This window comes from Triturus cristatus, chromosome 1_2 (assembly GCF_964204655.1).
Source record: "Triturus cristatus chromosome 1_2, aTriCri1.1, whole genome shotgun sequence".
NCBI lineage: Eukaryota > Metazoa > Chordata > Amphibia > Caudata > Salamandridae > Triturus > Triturus cristatus.
The window spans coordinates 210,509,221-210,524,301 of record NC_140580.1 but is presented as its reverse complement, the minus strand read 5'-3'; the positions used below and the strand labels follow the sequence as shown (position 1 = coordinate 210,524,301).

The window sequence follows — 15,081 nt, the reverse complement described above, 5'->3', positions numbered from 1 at the left end:
TCATTTTAACAGCAGCCAGCCTCCCAAACCACGTCAGAGGCAAGCGCCGCCAGTGGGCCAAGTCCTTGCGGATGCAAGAGAGGAGAGTCGTATAGTTCACTTCCACAGTTTTAGACTTTTGTAGAAAACCAGCCAAAAGTAAGAGATACCCTCCTTCACCCAGTCAAAAGCAAAGTGGGCCTGCAAGGCGTCAACTGTCGCTTGTGCAGCTGTAAGATTTAGCACTTGAGACTTTTGCATGTTTATTTTAAAGCCTGAGACCTGGCTAAAGGCCTGCAGATCATCCACAGTCACCGGCAGCGAAGTGAGGGTACGGGCCACTGAGAAAATGACATCATCGGCGTAAAGGCTAATGAGATGATGATCTGACTCAAACTGGACACCTTGCGCCAACGGGTTGTCCCGAAGTCGTTGAGCGAAAGGCTCCATATATAAGGTGAAAAGTAGAGGGGAGAGAGGGCAGCTCAGCCTGGTCCCCCTCCCCACTGGCAAACCGCTCGAGAGCAGGCCGTTGGCCCTGACTGCCACCGATGGAGCGCTATAGATGCTCGCCACCCATCCTCGAAACCTGACCCCCAGTCCGAAGCGTTAGAGGGTGGCAAATAAATACAACCAATGCACACGGTCGAAGGCCTTTTCCGCGTCAACCGCCAGTAGTAGAGCCTCTTCCTTAGAGCGTTGTACCTTGTCAATTAAGTGGGAAATCCTTTTAGTATTTTCCTTGCATTGCCGACCCGGAATGAAACCGAACTGGTCCGGGTCGACCAAACCGGGTATGAGAGGATTCAGTCTATGAGCCAGGATGCTTGAGAATAGCTTCGCATCAATATTCAGCAGGGAAATCGACCGGTAGGAGCTGCAGAGCTCTGGATCTTTCCCAGGTTTGGGGATGACCGAAATAGTAGCTCGCAGCATGGAGGCCCTTAAGAGAGCCCGTATCTACGAAGGAATTAAATAATCGGGTGAGCAGTGGGGCCAGTTCGACACAATAGGTCTTATAAAAAAGAGCACAAAAACCGTCGGGGCCCGGTGCCTTCAGGGGCTTCAGTCGGGTGATAGCAGAGATCACCTCCTCTATTCGTATGGGGGCCTCCAGCCTCACTGGTCAGAAGAGGAGTGACCGCCGCGCCAAGGAGGTACTCACTGGGGTCGGCCAGATTGGAGGAGTCAGTGGAGTATAAGGTCTCGTAAAAAGATCGAAAGGCCGCCACTATCGCTGCATCGTCTGTGACCGCAGACCCGCTCTCTCCCCGTATCGCCTTATTAGCCTGAGCCGCACGCTGACTGCGGAGACAATGAGCCAACATGCAACCACCTTTATTAGAGCCCACTAGAATTTGTGCTTCAGCCGGACCACAGCGTACTCAGCCCGATTGAGATCTAAACGTTTCAGCTGGAGTCGCTCCTTCTCCAACAGGCGCCAAATTCTGGGGACACTGGTACTCTTATGAATGGCTTCCAGCTCCCTTACTTTAGCTTATATTTCCGCACGCTTGGTCTGCCTAGTCTTGTTCTCATAAGCCACTTTGCAATGAAGGCCCTTCTCGCGACCAGTTTAAGTGCCTCCCAAACCGAGGACAGTGGCGTAGAGCCAACATCGTTAAGCACAAGGTAGTCGGTCAGGCAATGCCTGACATCATCCACTACCGTCGGGGACCGAAGCAGTAAATCTCTTAGGCACCAATGTGATTAGGGTGACTGTATGGATGGGAAGCACAGGGTAAGGGTAATGTGCGCATGGTCTGAAAGGGAGCGGGCCTCAATGGTGGAATCTGTGGTACAAGCCCATGCAGCCTGTGTGACGAGGAACCGATCCAGACGGGCATTGGTCTTATGGGACCCTGAGTTGTAAGAGTAATCTTGTACATGTGGGTGTAAGCAACGCCAGGCGTCTTTGATGCCCTCATCGCTCAACCATTCACTACCGCTCACTGGTATGGCTCCCGCACTCCCGGACCTCAGCCACCCCTATGACAGGCCCTACCAATCCTGAGGGCAGGGTGCTTGGTTTACTATGTGAGGGGGTGCCTCTGCCTGAGCAGGGCCCCTCTGCAGCTGGCAGGGTCTATTCCCTGTGGCTGTTTGTGGATGCGGTTAAACCATATACTCTTAAGTGCATTATAACCTTGCGGTAAATGCTAACTTTGGAATGACTGCATCAAAACATGTTGTGTTTGGTGTCACACAACTTGGAATCATACCCCCACACCAGTAACAGGTGTGGGAGTATGATCCCACCCTTGTAGAGGGGATGACATGTACCCACTGTACTAAACAACAGAAATCCTATAGAGCCCTGGCATCACAAAATGGATGCCACCAGCACAGACACTGGGCTGCCCTCCTGCTGCTGACTGAAACTCGCAGTGAAGGAGGCCCAACAAAAGGCATCCTGTCACAGGGAGGTGTCACCACCTTCCAGATAGGATTTAGTGTAATGGAGCTGGGTGGGTGCACTCCTAGAGTACTTTGAAGTCCTGCACTGGGGGAGCAGTGGGCTCCTCTGTGCATATGCCAGCTCAAACTGGTTCAGGGGCTACCTGCCCCTGCTCTGGTGCGAAACTGGACAAAGGGAAGTGGGTGTAACCACACCCTCCCCTGACCCTCCTAGAGGAGTGGTCATAGAGATAGTCCCTCCCCTATCTTCACTATAAGATAGCAAGCATTGCCTTTACAAATCAGATAACCCTGGACGACGCTCAACAAACAAGAATCCTGGCCCTTCGACGTTCCACTACCTTTGGAAGACAGAAGAATCTCCCTTGGAGTCAAAGAGTGACTCCCCTGCTTGGCAGGCACCAATAACCTTAATCAACGGTTGCAAACTTTCCCGCTCCCGCCGGAGTTCGAAGTCCCTGCTGCCCCGGAAGTGGATTTCCTGACTTCTCAACGGCCATTGTGAGTCCCTAGCGAAGCTGTGGCAAGTGGACCCCACGAGTGACGAGGAACAGCAATACCCGGGGTCCGTGCACTATTGTTGAGTGCAAACCCTAAACAACGTTCTACGAACTTGTGTATTGGACCATTTGTGGCCAAAGCCTCCAGCAGGTCTTGCAACAAAAATCAGCGGCCTACCCTGTCCCGAGTGACCGTGGGCTCCTGTAAAGCATTTCCTGAGGAGGTGTCTTCGCGATCACTTGCCCGTTGGCTAGTGGGTCCCCGAAGACTTTCTCATCAACTCAAAGGGCTCCCCTGGTTGCTCCAGGCCTGCCCTCACTTACCCTTGCTGGGTGAGTTTCTCAGACCTTGCTGGTCTGCACCATCGACTTTCTTCAGTCTACACGAGACTTGCAGTTGCCAAGGTTTGTTTGCTCCAATCCGGTTGCCAACACCGCCATCAGCTGCAGACGTCATGGGACACTCCAAATCCAGCCGCTGGTCATCATCGATCTCTCCTGGACCTCGTGAGCGAAGAGTCAAAACCCCATCGACGACCTGAAATCACCCGACATCCGTGGTCATCCATCTTCCTGGCCACCGGTCACTGGCAAGTGACTTTGAACACTGTCCCTTCAATTTTCAGGTCTTCTCCATCTTGAATCCAGGCTTGGATTCCACAGGACACTTCTTCAGTCGACGCAAGCAGCAAGTCTTCTTTGGTCTCCATAGAAAACAGCGACGCGACCCGACACCAAAAGACACCTATGCACCCGGCTTCCCTGGGTGAGGTAACTCGTGCACTCCGGTGCCCAAGTGTGTGTTGGCCCTCGAAGTACTTACCTTGTAAGTGGCTTGCTTGTAGTCTTCCTCGAAGTACCCTAGAACTTTAAAAATCTAACCGCGACTTGCACCATTATAATCAATAGGGAACCCGTGGCTGTGTTCACACACTGCACGCGTCTCCCGTGGGCCTGTTACTTACCTGCTAACACTGCAGTAGTGAGGCCCCAGCGATTCCCCAGGCCCTAGGCCTTGTTCTTTTGCAAGTCGACATACCTATACCACTTTCTTAGTATATGGTCTGGTACTCCCCTAGGGCTCCAGCCATATTTGTGCTTAATTTATTGTGAAACGTTGACATTTGAATGTGTACTTGGTTTGTAATCTCATAAAGAGATTAGTAGAGTGTGTCTAGTAATAAATACATATATATTTGATATATATACCTGTGTGGTGTCCTTTCATTTGGTAATTCAATAGATTATAAGGTAAAACACGCTGCTTTACATTCCCCTGAGACTTAGCCTGAAGGCTGCTCTCCACAGCTACCACTAGGATAGCTTTCTTTAAAAGGTTGTCTTAAACCTATCTACCATAAGAGTCGAATTGGACTGGTGCAAGGTGGCCACTATAACTAGTGACCAGCATATGCCAGGCCAACTTCTCACATTGGAGTCCGCTGACACATTCCGGACTGTTTGGAAGAGGTCTTGGACGTATCCCACGAGGTCTTCCCCCTCTGCCCCGGTTGGGACTGCTTGTATGCGGACGTCCTCCTCGACCTATTCTTCAGATCATTGGTGTGCGCCTGGAGGTCCAGATGTTGGTCGCTCAGTCGTAAAACCTCTTGCTGGAGTGCTGCGATCTCTTCGTCTCTGGTAGTTGCTGAGTCCTCCAGGGAGGCCACCCGCTCCCCCACAGCATCAACGTCTCTCTGTACCTCCTGCAAGTCAGCCTGCAGATCCATTTTGATGGCCAGGATAGCCTCCCTCTGAGAAGCAAACAACGCCTCCAAGAACTCCCTAGTGACTGCAGCATCTGGGCCATCACCACCTGATGTCGAGTTAGATCCTGAAGGTCGAGATATATCCTGTAGACCTGAGGAGGAGGTCCAGGACAGACCGTTCTTTCTTGGTTTTGGCGGGAGCCATCGTGGAGGCCCAAACTGGGAACGGACCCAGAGGAGAGGAGTTGTGCGCACCGGGGGGCTGTCCGATGATGAAGGAAGCACGCAAGCCCCCAGTAGAAGCGTCGTTCACCCTCAGATACTCCCCCGGAGGTATCAGCACTCCACTGATTCTTGGCAAGACTCCGGTGTAAGTCCAATTTCAGGTTGCAGGCAAAGGGCCCTTGAGGCGGGCCAGATTGTGGGCTATGTATTGGGCGACCCCAGGGATTGTCGAGCCTCCAGATTTTGCGGAGGACCAAATCCCCAACCGGGTTCAGAGTCTCTGGAGAAACCCCGCACTCCGGACCCGCTGACAGCGCAGAGAAGACCAAGCAGTCACCGAGAGTCCCCAACGGCGTAGCCGTCTCCCCCCAATGCCCTCACAGTTCAGCCCCAGGTAGCTGGACAGCAGGTCCCCCGGTCATAATGCGGTGATCACTGCAGAAGGGCCCCCGAGGCGCACCCCGTACCGATGGGTGCAGCGTGTTGGTCCAAGCCCTCAAGCAGCAGGAAGCAAGTGTCAGAAGTGTCCAAGTGGGAGTTGCAGTGGGGAAGGTTCCTTTACCCTCCCCTCATGGCAGGCCCCTCTCACAAGAGGACCCGATGTGGTCTCCTGGCCCCAGAGTGCACAAACAGCCTCCTCCTCCGCTATGATCCGCTGCCGGAGATCCACCAGATCGACCTCCGCTGCACAGTGTGGCACCGCCCCCACAGCACGGGGCAACAGCGCTGCTGAGGCCGCGCTCTGGCCCAACTCCACAGGCCCACAGCAGGCCGCTGCAGGCAGTCGGGCATTTCAAGAGCCTCGGCCAGCCCCAGGACAGGGCTGGGGGGGCTCCCACCTTGCACTGTACACCCACCGACTGCTGCGGCGTCGCCAGGGGGGCCCGCACACTTCAGTGGGCCTAGTCGGGCACCGCTGATAAGCCCGGAGGCTCGCATGATAGACCCGGCCAGGAGAGGCCGCGCCGCCAGCCCCCAGGCCAGACCCAGGCCTCCGTCTTCCAATAGGTCTCCGGGCGAGGATCGGGAGTGGGGAGTCAATCCGGGACCGCAGGGTCATTAAATGGAGGCACCCGCCAAGGTTCTGCCAGGAGATGCGTTGGGGGCCCGCCACAGTCAGAGGCCCACCGACGGGCCATGCACCAGGCCCAGTGCAGCCCCGTCTTCCATGCCATAGCCCCGGGGCCGCCGATAACCGCTCAATCCTGCCTCTCAGGGGGACGAGATGCCCCTTTGCTCACGACCCCCAGGCGCAGTCCCGCTGGGAAGTCATCGACAGGGGATCTGGTTGCTGGGGGATGCAGTCGATAGTGCTTGTAGGCTCGGCGGAAGCGGAGCTCAGGAACAACACGTCCGCTCACTCTGCCATCTTGGTCACGCCCTGAAAGTTGGGATTTTAGATCAATGCGTTACAGAAAAAGAATTGTGTAGGCAAATATTCATATATGCAGGCTTGTACAGTGATATTTACTCTCATTGAACTCTCTAATGCCTTTTTTAAGGTTTTCTACTTAATGACAATTTAGTAACGCTGTATGTGGCATCAGAGTACTGTTAAGCTTGTTTCTTTTGTTAGATGCTGGTTTTGCATTGTGAATCTTTTCTGGATTCACATGCTGTGCATTATTCACCATTAAGTGTTTTGGGTGTGAAATTGTCTCTTTCGTCTCTTTTTTATTTTGTTCATGAGAGTCATCCTCGACAACCATTTTGTGGTATGTCCCTCCTCCTGTGATATCAGATGTGCACTCTGGATGTTCTTGTCCATGGTCACCTTCATCTGATTCTATTTTCTGCTGTTGCGTCTGGATAGAGAATGGAGGAGCTTTGAAAGAGCCACAAAAAACTTGACCAATCATCAACAAAATTCTTCAGAAAGATAGAAGCAAATCACTAAATACCATGGGAAAACTAAAACATCATAAGGTGGCCATAAGGTGGCCTCGGTTTACAATGAGGGAAGACTTGTTGGACCAGGACACATGATCAGAGAATGCTTAGAAGTGTGGACACAATAGGAGATGGTGAATACCTCTTTTTGACCAAAGGGCCACCACAAATGTGTGCAAAAGTATCTGCACAAAATCTGCAACCTCTGCCATTCAAGGAAACATAGGGCCAAGGAGTGCAAGCCCTGCAAAGAGTTTCCGCCAAAAATGCTAAAGTTGAGGAAAAAACAACATTGGACGCACTTTGCCAGGATCAAGGAACAGAAGGAGGAGCCCTTCCTCAGCCACCTCAGCTTGCCCAGAGCAGATGAAGAAAATGTCAAAGATACTGAGCTGTCACAATGAGGGAATTTGGTACTGAGGAAGGGGTGATCGATGTCCTAAGACAGTAAGCCAAGAGAAGGGTATCAAAAGAATCGCACCAGAAGAAGTGGCAAAAGATAATTGTGCAATCAAAAGGCTCGTATTTGAACTGCAAAAAAAACATCGAAACACTCAACAGTGGAAGGATGACAAAAACAAAAAGAGCCACACAGGTTCAAACAGAAGAACACCAATGAAGGAGACAGAGACAGAAGAACCTCAGACTCTCAACACCTGAAGAAGAGCAATGAGTGCTCAAAGTCGAGTGCAAGAAGCAGCGACTTGAAGCCAAAATGGTGGCACTCTTCCAGAGAAAAAAACTTTTCTGCAACTCACTGAAAGTGTTTAAGATCCCGGCAAGACCATCAGCACCTGAAGCTGTTGAGGAAGAACAGGTGAGCATGGAACTGCCATCCACACAAGATCCTTTAGAGGAGAAGGAAGGGTTGCTTGACTGCAAAAAGGAGACTCTACCATCCTCTGAGCATAATAGCCACAGGAAGAAGTCTAGCAAGACCTCGACCGTTACTCCCCAGAAGAAGGAGTGAATACATATTCTTTGAGGCCTTCACTACTAGATGACCCGGCAGTCTACAATGTGTTTGATACCTGTGGAGTCCGCCTAAAGAAGGAGCAAGGGAAATCATTTTCTCTGCTCAAAAATCTAATGATGTTGCAAAAAAGAAACCTCTACTTGCCCATGCTCCCTAGCATTCTCGAACAAAGGAGTGAGGACTTTCGAGAACCAGTCACTTTGAATGCAGTGAGTCAGCATGTCGAGAAGAAATACAGACACTCTTCGTAAGACCCCACCTACATCTGGGAGAATGCTGCTGTGGATTCAATCATTGTCACCACAGCAAGGAAAATAGGTAAGGCCCCCACATCAATAGGACCTCTGCTGGACAAGGAAAGTAAGTGGATGGAGATGGTGTGCTGATAAATGGAGAAAATAGTGGCAACACAGTGGAGAATCGCCAACTCCAATGCCCTCATGAACCGCTATGGGCATCAACAATGGGAGGAAATAGAACAAATCATGCAACACCTCCTGGAGGAGTACAAAAACAGAGTGAAGACCATGGCGCAGGAAAGCTAAGACCATTGCTAAAACATATATCAAGTTGGTCCTCAATGCAGCGGCCACAGCCAGCAGGTAGGTGTACATGGTAACAAACTTGAGAATGCATGCCTGGCTAATAGTTTTTGGATTCAAGCCAGAGGTACAGGCCTAGGGCATTAATATGCCCTTTAAAGGCGACGCTCTCTTTGTTCTAGGATGAAGGGGATGCAGTGGCTTTGCCATTGATGTCAATGGCAAAGTCGGGCTAGCAGTAAAGGACTGCTCTGCCAGTCTGCAGTGGCAGACTTGGGGACTCATTTTACTTGGGGAACCTCCAGGTTTGTAGAACTAGTGCTGCAAGCCATTGGGTATCTGTCTAACTAACATGTCCTGGGTGCCTGTGTACCATATAGTAGGAAATTACAGGTATGTAAGCCATTTCCAATTGGATACAGCCAATTTGACATACACTTTAGGCTCAGGAAACACCATTAACTTCAGTCGAAAAGGTTGTGAGTGATTATACAAAAAGAGACATTTCTATACAGGGGTACACATGGGAAACCTCACAATCAGCCAGATCCAGTCAAACACATAAACCTGCTAGGCCTCAAGATCGTGTTCCTGGCAGTGAATATCTTCCAGGTGCATGTAATGGGAAAGACAGTGCTAATCCAAATAAGCATTATGTCCGCAATGTTCTCCATCAGCAAACAAGGAGGAGCAAGGTTGTACCAGCTGTCAAAATGAGCTCAGGATGTATAGAAATTGGCAATTTAAAGGAAATAATCCTAGTCACGCTACACCTACCAGGTGTGTAAAATGTACAAACAGACAAGCTAATCAGAAAGGGGAATGTATCCCACAAATGAGAGTTAAATCAGCAATGCTGGACAATTTTTTTCTCACATGGGCACCCCAGACATAGATCTGGTTGTAAACCCGGAGAACTCAAAATGCCAAATCTTGTTGTTCAGGTATCCACACCACTAATCCAAAGGGAATTCCATAGCAATAAACTGGTCGGGAACATTTGTGTATGCCTTGCCACCAATTTCACTGATTCCAGTGGTAATAGACAAGTTCAGGCACTCAAATATGGCGCTAATCCTGATAGCTGTGCAGTGAGCCACACAGATGTGGTTCTCAGACGTAGTGAAGATCTCGTGGGGAGCAAGGATAAGCCTCCCAACAGTACAGTATCCATTCAAAATTCAAGAGAAACAGGTGTGCCACCCGGAACCAGCTAGTCACAGACTAGCGGCCTGGCTCCTGAGTACATTTGTAAATTGGTCACTTTGATCTCCTGCAAAGAACCATAGAGATCCTCAAAGAAGTCAGAAGCCTGAGTATGTGCAAGTGCTACACTGAAACGTGAAACATATACATCTGCTGGTGCAAAAGACAAGGTCTCATCAGTAATAGAACTGAAAGCGCCATAGTCCTTACATACCTAAACCACTTGTTGGATGAAAACCTAACCTATGCGCCACTAAAATTTCACCTGTCCACCATTGCCGACACTAGGGGACTCAAGGGTGAAGCCTTTAATCCTCTAGTCACAAAGAGGTTCCTTGATGGTGCGAAGGGGAAAGCACCACCAAGGTCTGCACCCACACCCAAGTGGAACCTAAATACTGTCCTCGCTGAAATAATGAGGTTGCCATTCAAACCAATCCACAAAGCGGAACATCTTTAAACCTAAAGATAGCCTTTCGCATAGCTATCATATCTCTATATAGGGTCAACGAGCTTCATCCACTCCCCATTCTATAGCCATACTCACAAATTCAATAAAGACAGAGTTGTCATGAGAAATAACTGAAATTTCTCCCTAAGGTGGTGTCACATTTCCATGTAAACCACACTATGCAATATCTGCTTTCTTCCAGCAGCCAAATACGTGTGCTGAAACAACCCTCCACTTACTAAATGAAGGGAAAGCAGTCATGTACTAGCTCCAGGAAAGAAAACATTTAAGGGAAGGAAGTCAATTCTTGTGTCCTGTGCACAAACAAACAAGGGGACATCAGTTACCAAATGAACCACTGGACAATGCATATGGCAGACAGTTCATATTTGCCACAAATATGTGGGAACGTCACTACAGGATAAACCAAGGGCACAGCCTACAATGAAACAGGGAGAAACCCTTCCCTTTCTAGCAAACATTCCCATCAATGCAATTTGGCTAGATGGTCCTCCTTACATACAGATTTAAAGCATTACTGTCTGAACATTCAAATGCTAAGAGAAGTTCAAGTTGGACAAATGGTACTGATACGCCTTTGTGCAAATTCAAGCATTTTTAACCCAGACTCCTGAGAGCACAGATACGGTTATGAAATCAATGCACAGAATCTAAATGCAGAAACGATTCATACTACAAAATGAAAAGATTACTTAACTGTAGGAGTCGTTTTTCAGCTTGAAGACTTTCTGGATTCACATGCGGCCCTCCACCAGAAGACGAGTGCGGAGATTTGTAACTGTAAGGAGGGACAATAAATCAAATATGATGGACATTACAAACACGGACACCGGAGAAAAGAATCTGAAGATGGCGACCACGCAATGGAGTTAACAGGGTGAATGTATGATGTCATCAGGGAGGAGAAGAGCACCAAATGGTTGATGATGAAGCCCATCTGGAATGATGCACAACTTGTGAATCCAGAAAGGCTTCAGGCTGCAACCTGCTACTGCTAGAGGTAAGTAACCATTTTATTCCTAACACTAAGACCTCTTTTATAGTGGCCATTACAATGTTTGGCAGAGTCACTGAAGTACAGGGACACTCAAAACAGGAACCATACACTAGTACACAAATTTCTATGCCAATCAAACAGTCCAGCTATCAATTTTCTTTCAACGACCAAAGATGCATGTAAATTAAGCACTATGAACATTGGAAGTTAAGAGAACAGCTATTTACTGTTTAAAAAAAAAACTGTACAAGAAAGGAAACAAATTACTTCTTTCACTTGTATCTGCAAACGTGGGAATACCAGTCACAAAGAGAACCATTGCAGGATGGATAGTACAGACCATCAAAACATGCTACAAACAAGTGGGGTTCCATTACACGCGAGAAGAAGGGCACACACTACTAGGAATAAGCATTTGCAAAAAGCTATTAGCTTTGCCAATGCTGTTCCTTATTTATTTTCTTTAGGTTTGCATAATAAATACATATAATAAGAAAAATATTATGTAGTGGGGGTATGGCTTGAGCCTGAGCAAGATAGCTGCTTGAACCGTCGGCTCCTCACCGGTCCTGCAGCTCTAAGGATTCAGAGTGCTCCATGGCGGGCTGGCGAACCCATCCACTCCCATAGGAGCAACCAGACCTTGGTAGTGGGATTTGACAAATGTTCTTAACCCATAATGCGCACGATCTGTGCGGATTGCACAGGCAGGTCATTTTTTGTGCGGGAGAAACAAGATGGCAGCTACCTGCGGCTCCAAACATCTCGGAGAAACCCTAACCATGTATCAAAAAAAAAAGGAGGTGGGAGGCATTAACCCCCACCAGCACACAGAGACCACCCTGAGAATCACCTCCACCAACTAGCCTAGATTGGAGAGAGAGTGCTCTTCATTCCGCATCAAGCCTCAGAAATCTAGGGGTAATTTTCAATAGAACGATTAGCTTGGAATCTCATGTCAATAAGAGGGCAGGGACCTGTTTCTCATTAATCAGAGCACTATGTATTTCATCTAGAGCACTGGTGGTTCGCAGTGTGATCCTAAGTAGACTGGGAATTGTGATGTCCTACTGCTAGGAGTGCCTGATGACCTAATCAAGTGGCTACAGAGAGTTAAAGCAGCAGCAGCCAAATTATCCCTTAACAGGCCGAGAAGATCTTCGATATCCTTGTCTCTGAAAGATTTACACTGTATACAATTAAAACAAAGAATAATATTTAAGTCCCTTTGCATCGTTGTTAAATCCCTTCATGACCTTGGTTTGGTCCCCCTGCAAAAGAGTCTAAAATGGTACATCGCTGGCAGGAGCTTATGATCCTCTTCAGCCAATCTAGCTTGTGTGGCCAGTTTCAGAAAAAACCGACATGGGGACTAGACATGAGTGAAGTAGCTCAGCTATGGAATCAACTTCCAGATGCCCTGAATCTCCTCTGATCTATTACACTTCAGAAAGTGTCTTAAAACATGGCTTTTCCCTAAAATGAGAGCTTTTCCTTAAAATTATTTAACACAGTATTATATTGCTGAGTACTCTCACACTGTATGAAAGGATTATTCTTCCCCTTTCCCCCAGTAATTAAAACAGCACCAGAATACCTGTTAGGTGTCAGTTGTGCTATACAAGTGAGATAAATCAATAACTAAAATTAAAAAACTGTTGAGACATGGAGCAAAACAGTATCACTGAGTAAAAAATATATAAGATTGGAGCCATAAAGGGTATGCTTGGTAGAGGTAGGCAGGGAAAAGAATACATTCAGGAAATCTAGGTTTGCTGTCAAATTCAATATTGCTAATTTTCATGTGTGGTAATCAACAAAGGTAATTTGTATGAACATCCAGTCACGGTGGAATGTTGGTGGAAAACGATTAATTATAGAATATCGATACCTTACTGTCTGCCTCATGTGGCAGGCATTTTCTGCAATGTTTGCACAGATCATGTTCAAATATTCCTTTGACATTTATGCCTGTGACAAATATATATGTCACAGGTATGTATGCCTCTTTATGAGGTTTCTATACATGCCAATAGGGTAGATAAGGATTAATGACTGGGTTGCTTTTTTTAAATGGTGAGAGACAATTGTAAGACTTTTTGTTCTTTATTCTTCAGGGTCTTGATGGGCCAACTGGTGAGAAGGGAGTGCAAGGTGATCAGGGACTATCAGGTCCACCAGGACTACCAGGACCAATTGGACTGCCGGGACTTACAGTAAGAGTGAAGAAGTAGACTTGGTCCCCAACATTGTGTGAAAGAGCTGGGCATATCTACTTAGATGTGGGCGGGATCACTAGTTTACTAAACCTGAAGTGAGGGGTCTATGCATATTTAGTGATGATGGTTAGAATGGTTGTAAAAAAAGAAATAGAGCCTTGCATACAAATGTTCATCTTTGGGGCTGTCAGGATCCCTTTCAGAGGATAGAGGGGCACACAGTGGTTACTCAGGCAAATTGTGGTGGTTGAGGCCTTTTACTCCTAATGTCTACTATGGATCCTGAGTACTCTCAGTGGTAGCTGTGGAGGAGCAGTGGAAGGCTTTGGTGAGGATGTGTGAATACAGATCAGTAAACACGACTCAAAACTCAAACAGCGAACAGCAGTGTCAACAAACCAATGTCCAGTCAAATACTTATTTTTATAATAAAAAGAAATATATAGTGGAGGCGTGGCCAAGGAGGCCAGGATGGCAGACATGGATTAAACAAGTATGAAAATGTATTCCTCACCTGGCAGCCATCGGCTTCTGTAACTGCACATAGGAGTTGTCATTGGTGCTGAAAAGACAACTGCTGCTCGCACGGGCTGTGTGTCGCCCGTCGATGGAGCGCTCGTGGGCCACGGCCTGATTGGAAACTGCATGGCCCATCCCAGCCTAAGGAGATGTGAGGCCCGAACGACTATCACCAGTTGAGAACAGGTGATCCCATTTCCATCCCTCCCCAACTCATGATCACCTCTCAAATACTTCAGAGGGAAGGGGTGAAGAAAGCTGTACGCCACTTGAGACCCCGAGACTCTGATAATGGGGGCCGCTGCCACCAGGCGTGTGGGGACTGCCAGTATCACAGGGCACTCACCCCTTGCAGTGCCACGCCCGCTAGATGCCTCAGGAGATGGGGAGCATCCCAGATGAAGGCATGCCCCATAATGGGCTAACAAGTCGATATCTCTGTGTTGATGGGTGAGCAACCACCGTAAACCTGTCAAGACCTTCCCTGATCGGTCCACTCAATCCTGATATGCCCTTTATTGGAACCAGTGCCCATGCCTCTGCTTATATACTTGGGGTGCCTCAAGGTAACCTATAAGAATCTTCCTACCTGCTTGGTGACTCCCCCATTGCTGACCTTCTGCGAGGGGACTTAGGGATCCTCGTTGTGGGCTGCATGACCTCACCTGGGCTTCGGATTGTCCCTGAGCTGATCCTGTGGGAGCTTTAGGCTGCAATGCTATCTGGACACCACTGCAGACTCTGCCTTTCCCCACAGGGTGTGACATTCAGCAACCACAGGAGCTTGCTGGGACCCTTCAGCTTGCCTCTCGCACCACCACACTAGGCTGCACGTGCTCGGGGGTGTCACTGTCCGAACTGGCACACACAAGCGGGCCCACACCCGTACTATACCAACACACTCCCTGACAAAGCTCAAATCAAAGCTCCAATGATGGGACGCCTCAGATCTGGTACCCATCCCGCACGCTTACAACTGCCAGCAGCGACAGTGGGTGCTCACCGGGCCGCAGACTCAGTGGGCTAACCTTCCGGACCCACCTCAGTTGAAGCTAAACTTGCAGAGATAGAATGATTCCTGGTGTCCCTGGGAAGTAAAATAGATGCAATAGCAACAGATCTAATGCTACTGAGACAATCATCGGAAACTTTCTGACAGGGTCCACTTGACGGAGCAGTCGCTGGCAATCATCCAAACGCGAGCAAAAGTCATGCAATCTCACCTGCATACTCTATGCCATAAGGTCTGCACTCTTGAGGAACGCGGTGAAGATGCTGAGGGTAGGTTGATGCAAAATAACATACAGTTAGTGGGCATGCCCGAAAACATGGAAGGCCGTGATGTAGAACTTTTCTCAAGTCCTATATTCACAGCTTTGTCCCCACTGTGGCCTTCTCACCATTCTTCTCAGTGGAGCAGGCTCACAGG

General features: G+C 48.6%; 1 protein-coding gene across 3 annotated transcripts in view; it reads left to right on the top strand.

Moving 5' to 3' along the window:
• The window catches only part of COL13A1 (collagen type XIII alpha 1 chain), a 583,842-nt gene that overhangs the window by 423,125 nt on the left and 145,636 nt on the right, over window positions 1-15,081 (top strand). For all 3 annotated transcript variants that reach the window (XM_085603477.1, XM_085603475.1, XM_085603476.1), the window contains one exon: window positions 13,032-13,130. In XM_085603477.1, the coding sequence (XP_085459603.1) occupies window positions 13,032-13,130 (99 nt within the window). The remainder of the gene's footprint in view (window positions 1-13,031; window positions 13,131-15,081) is intronic.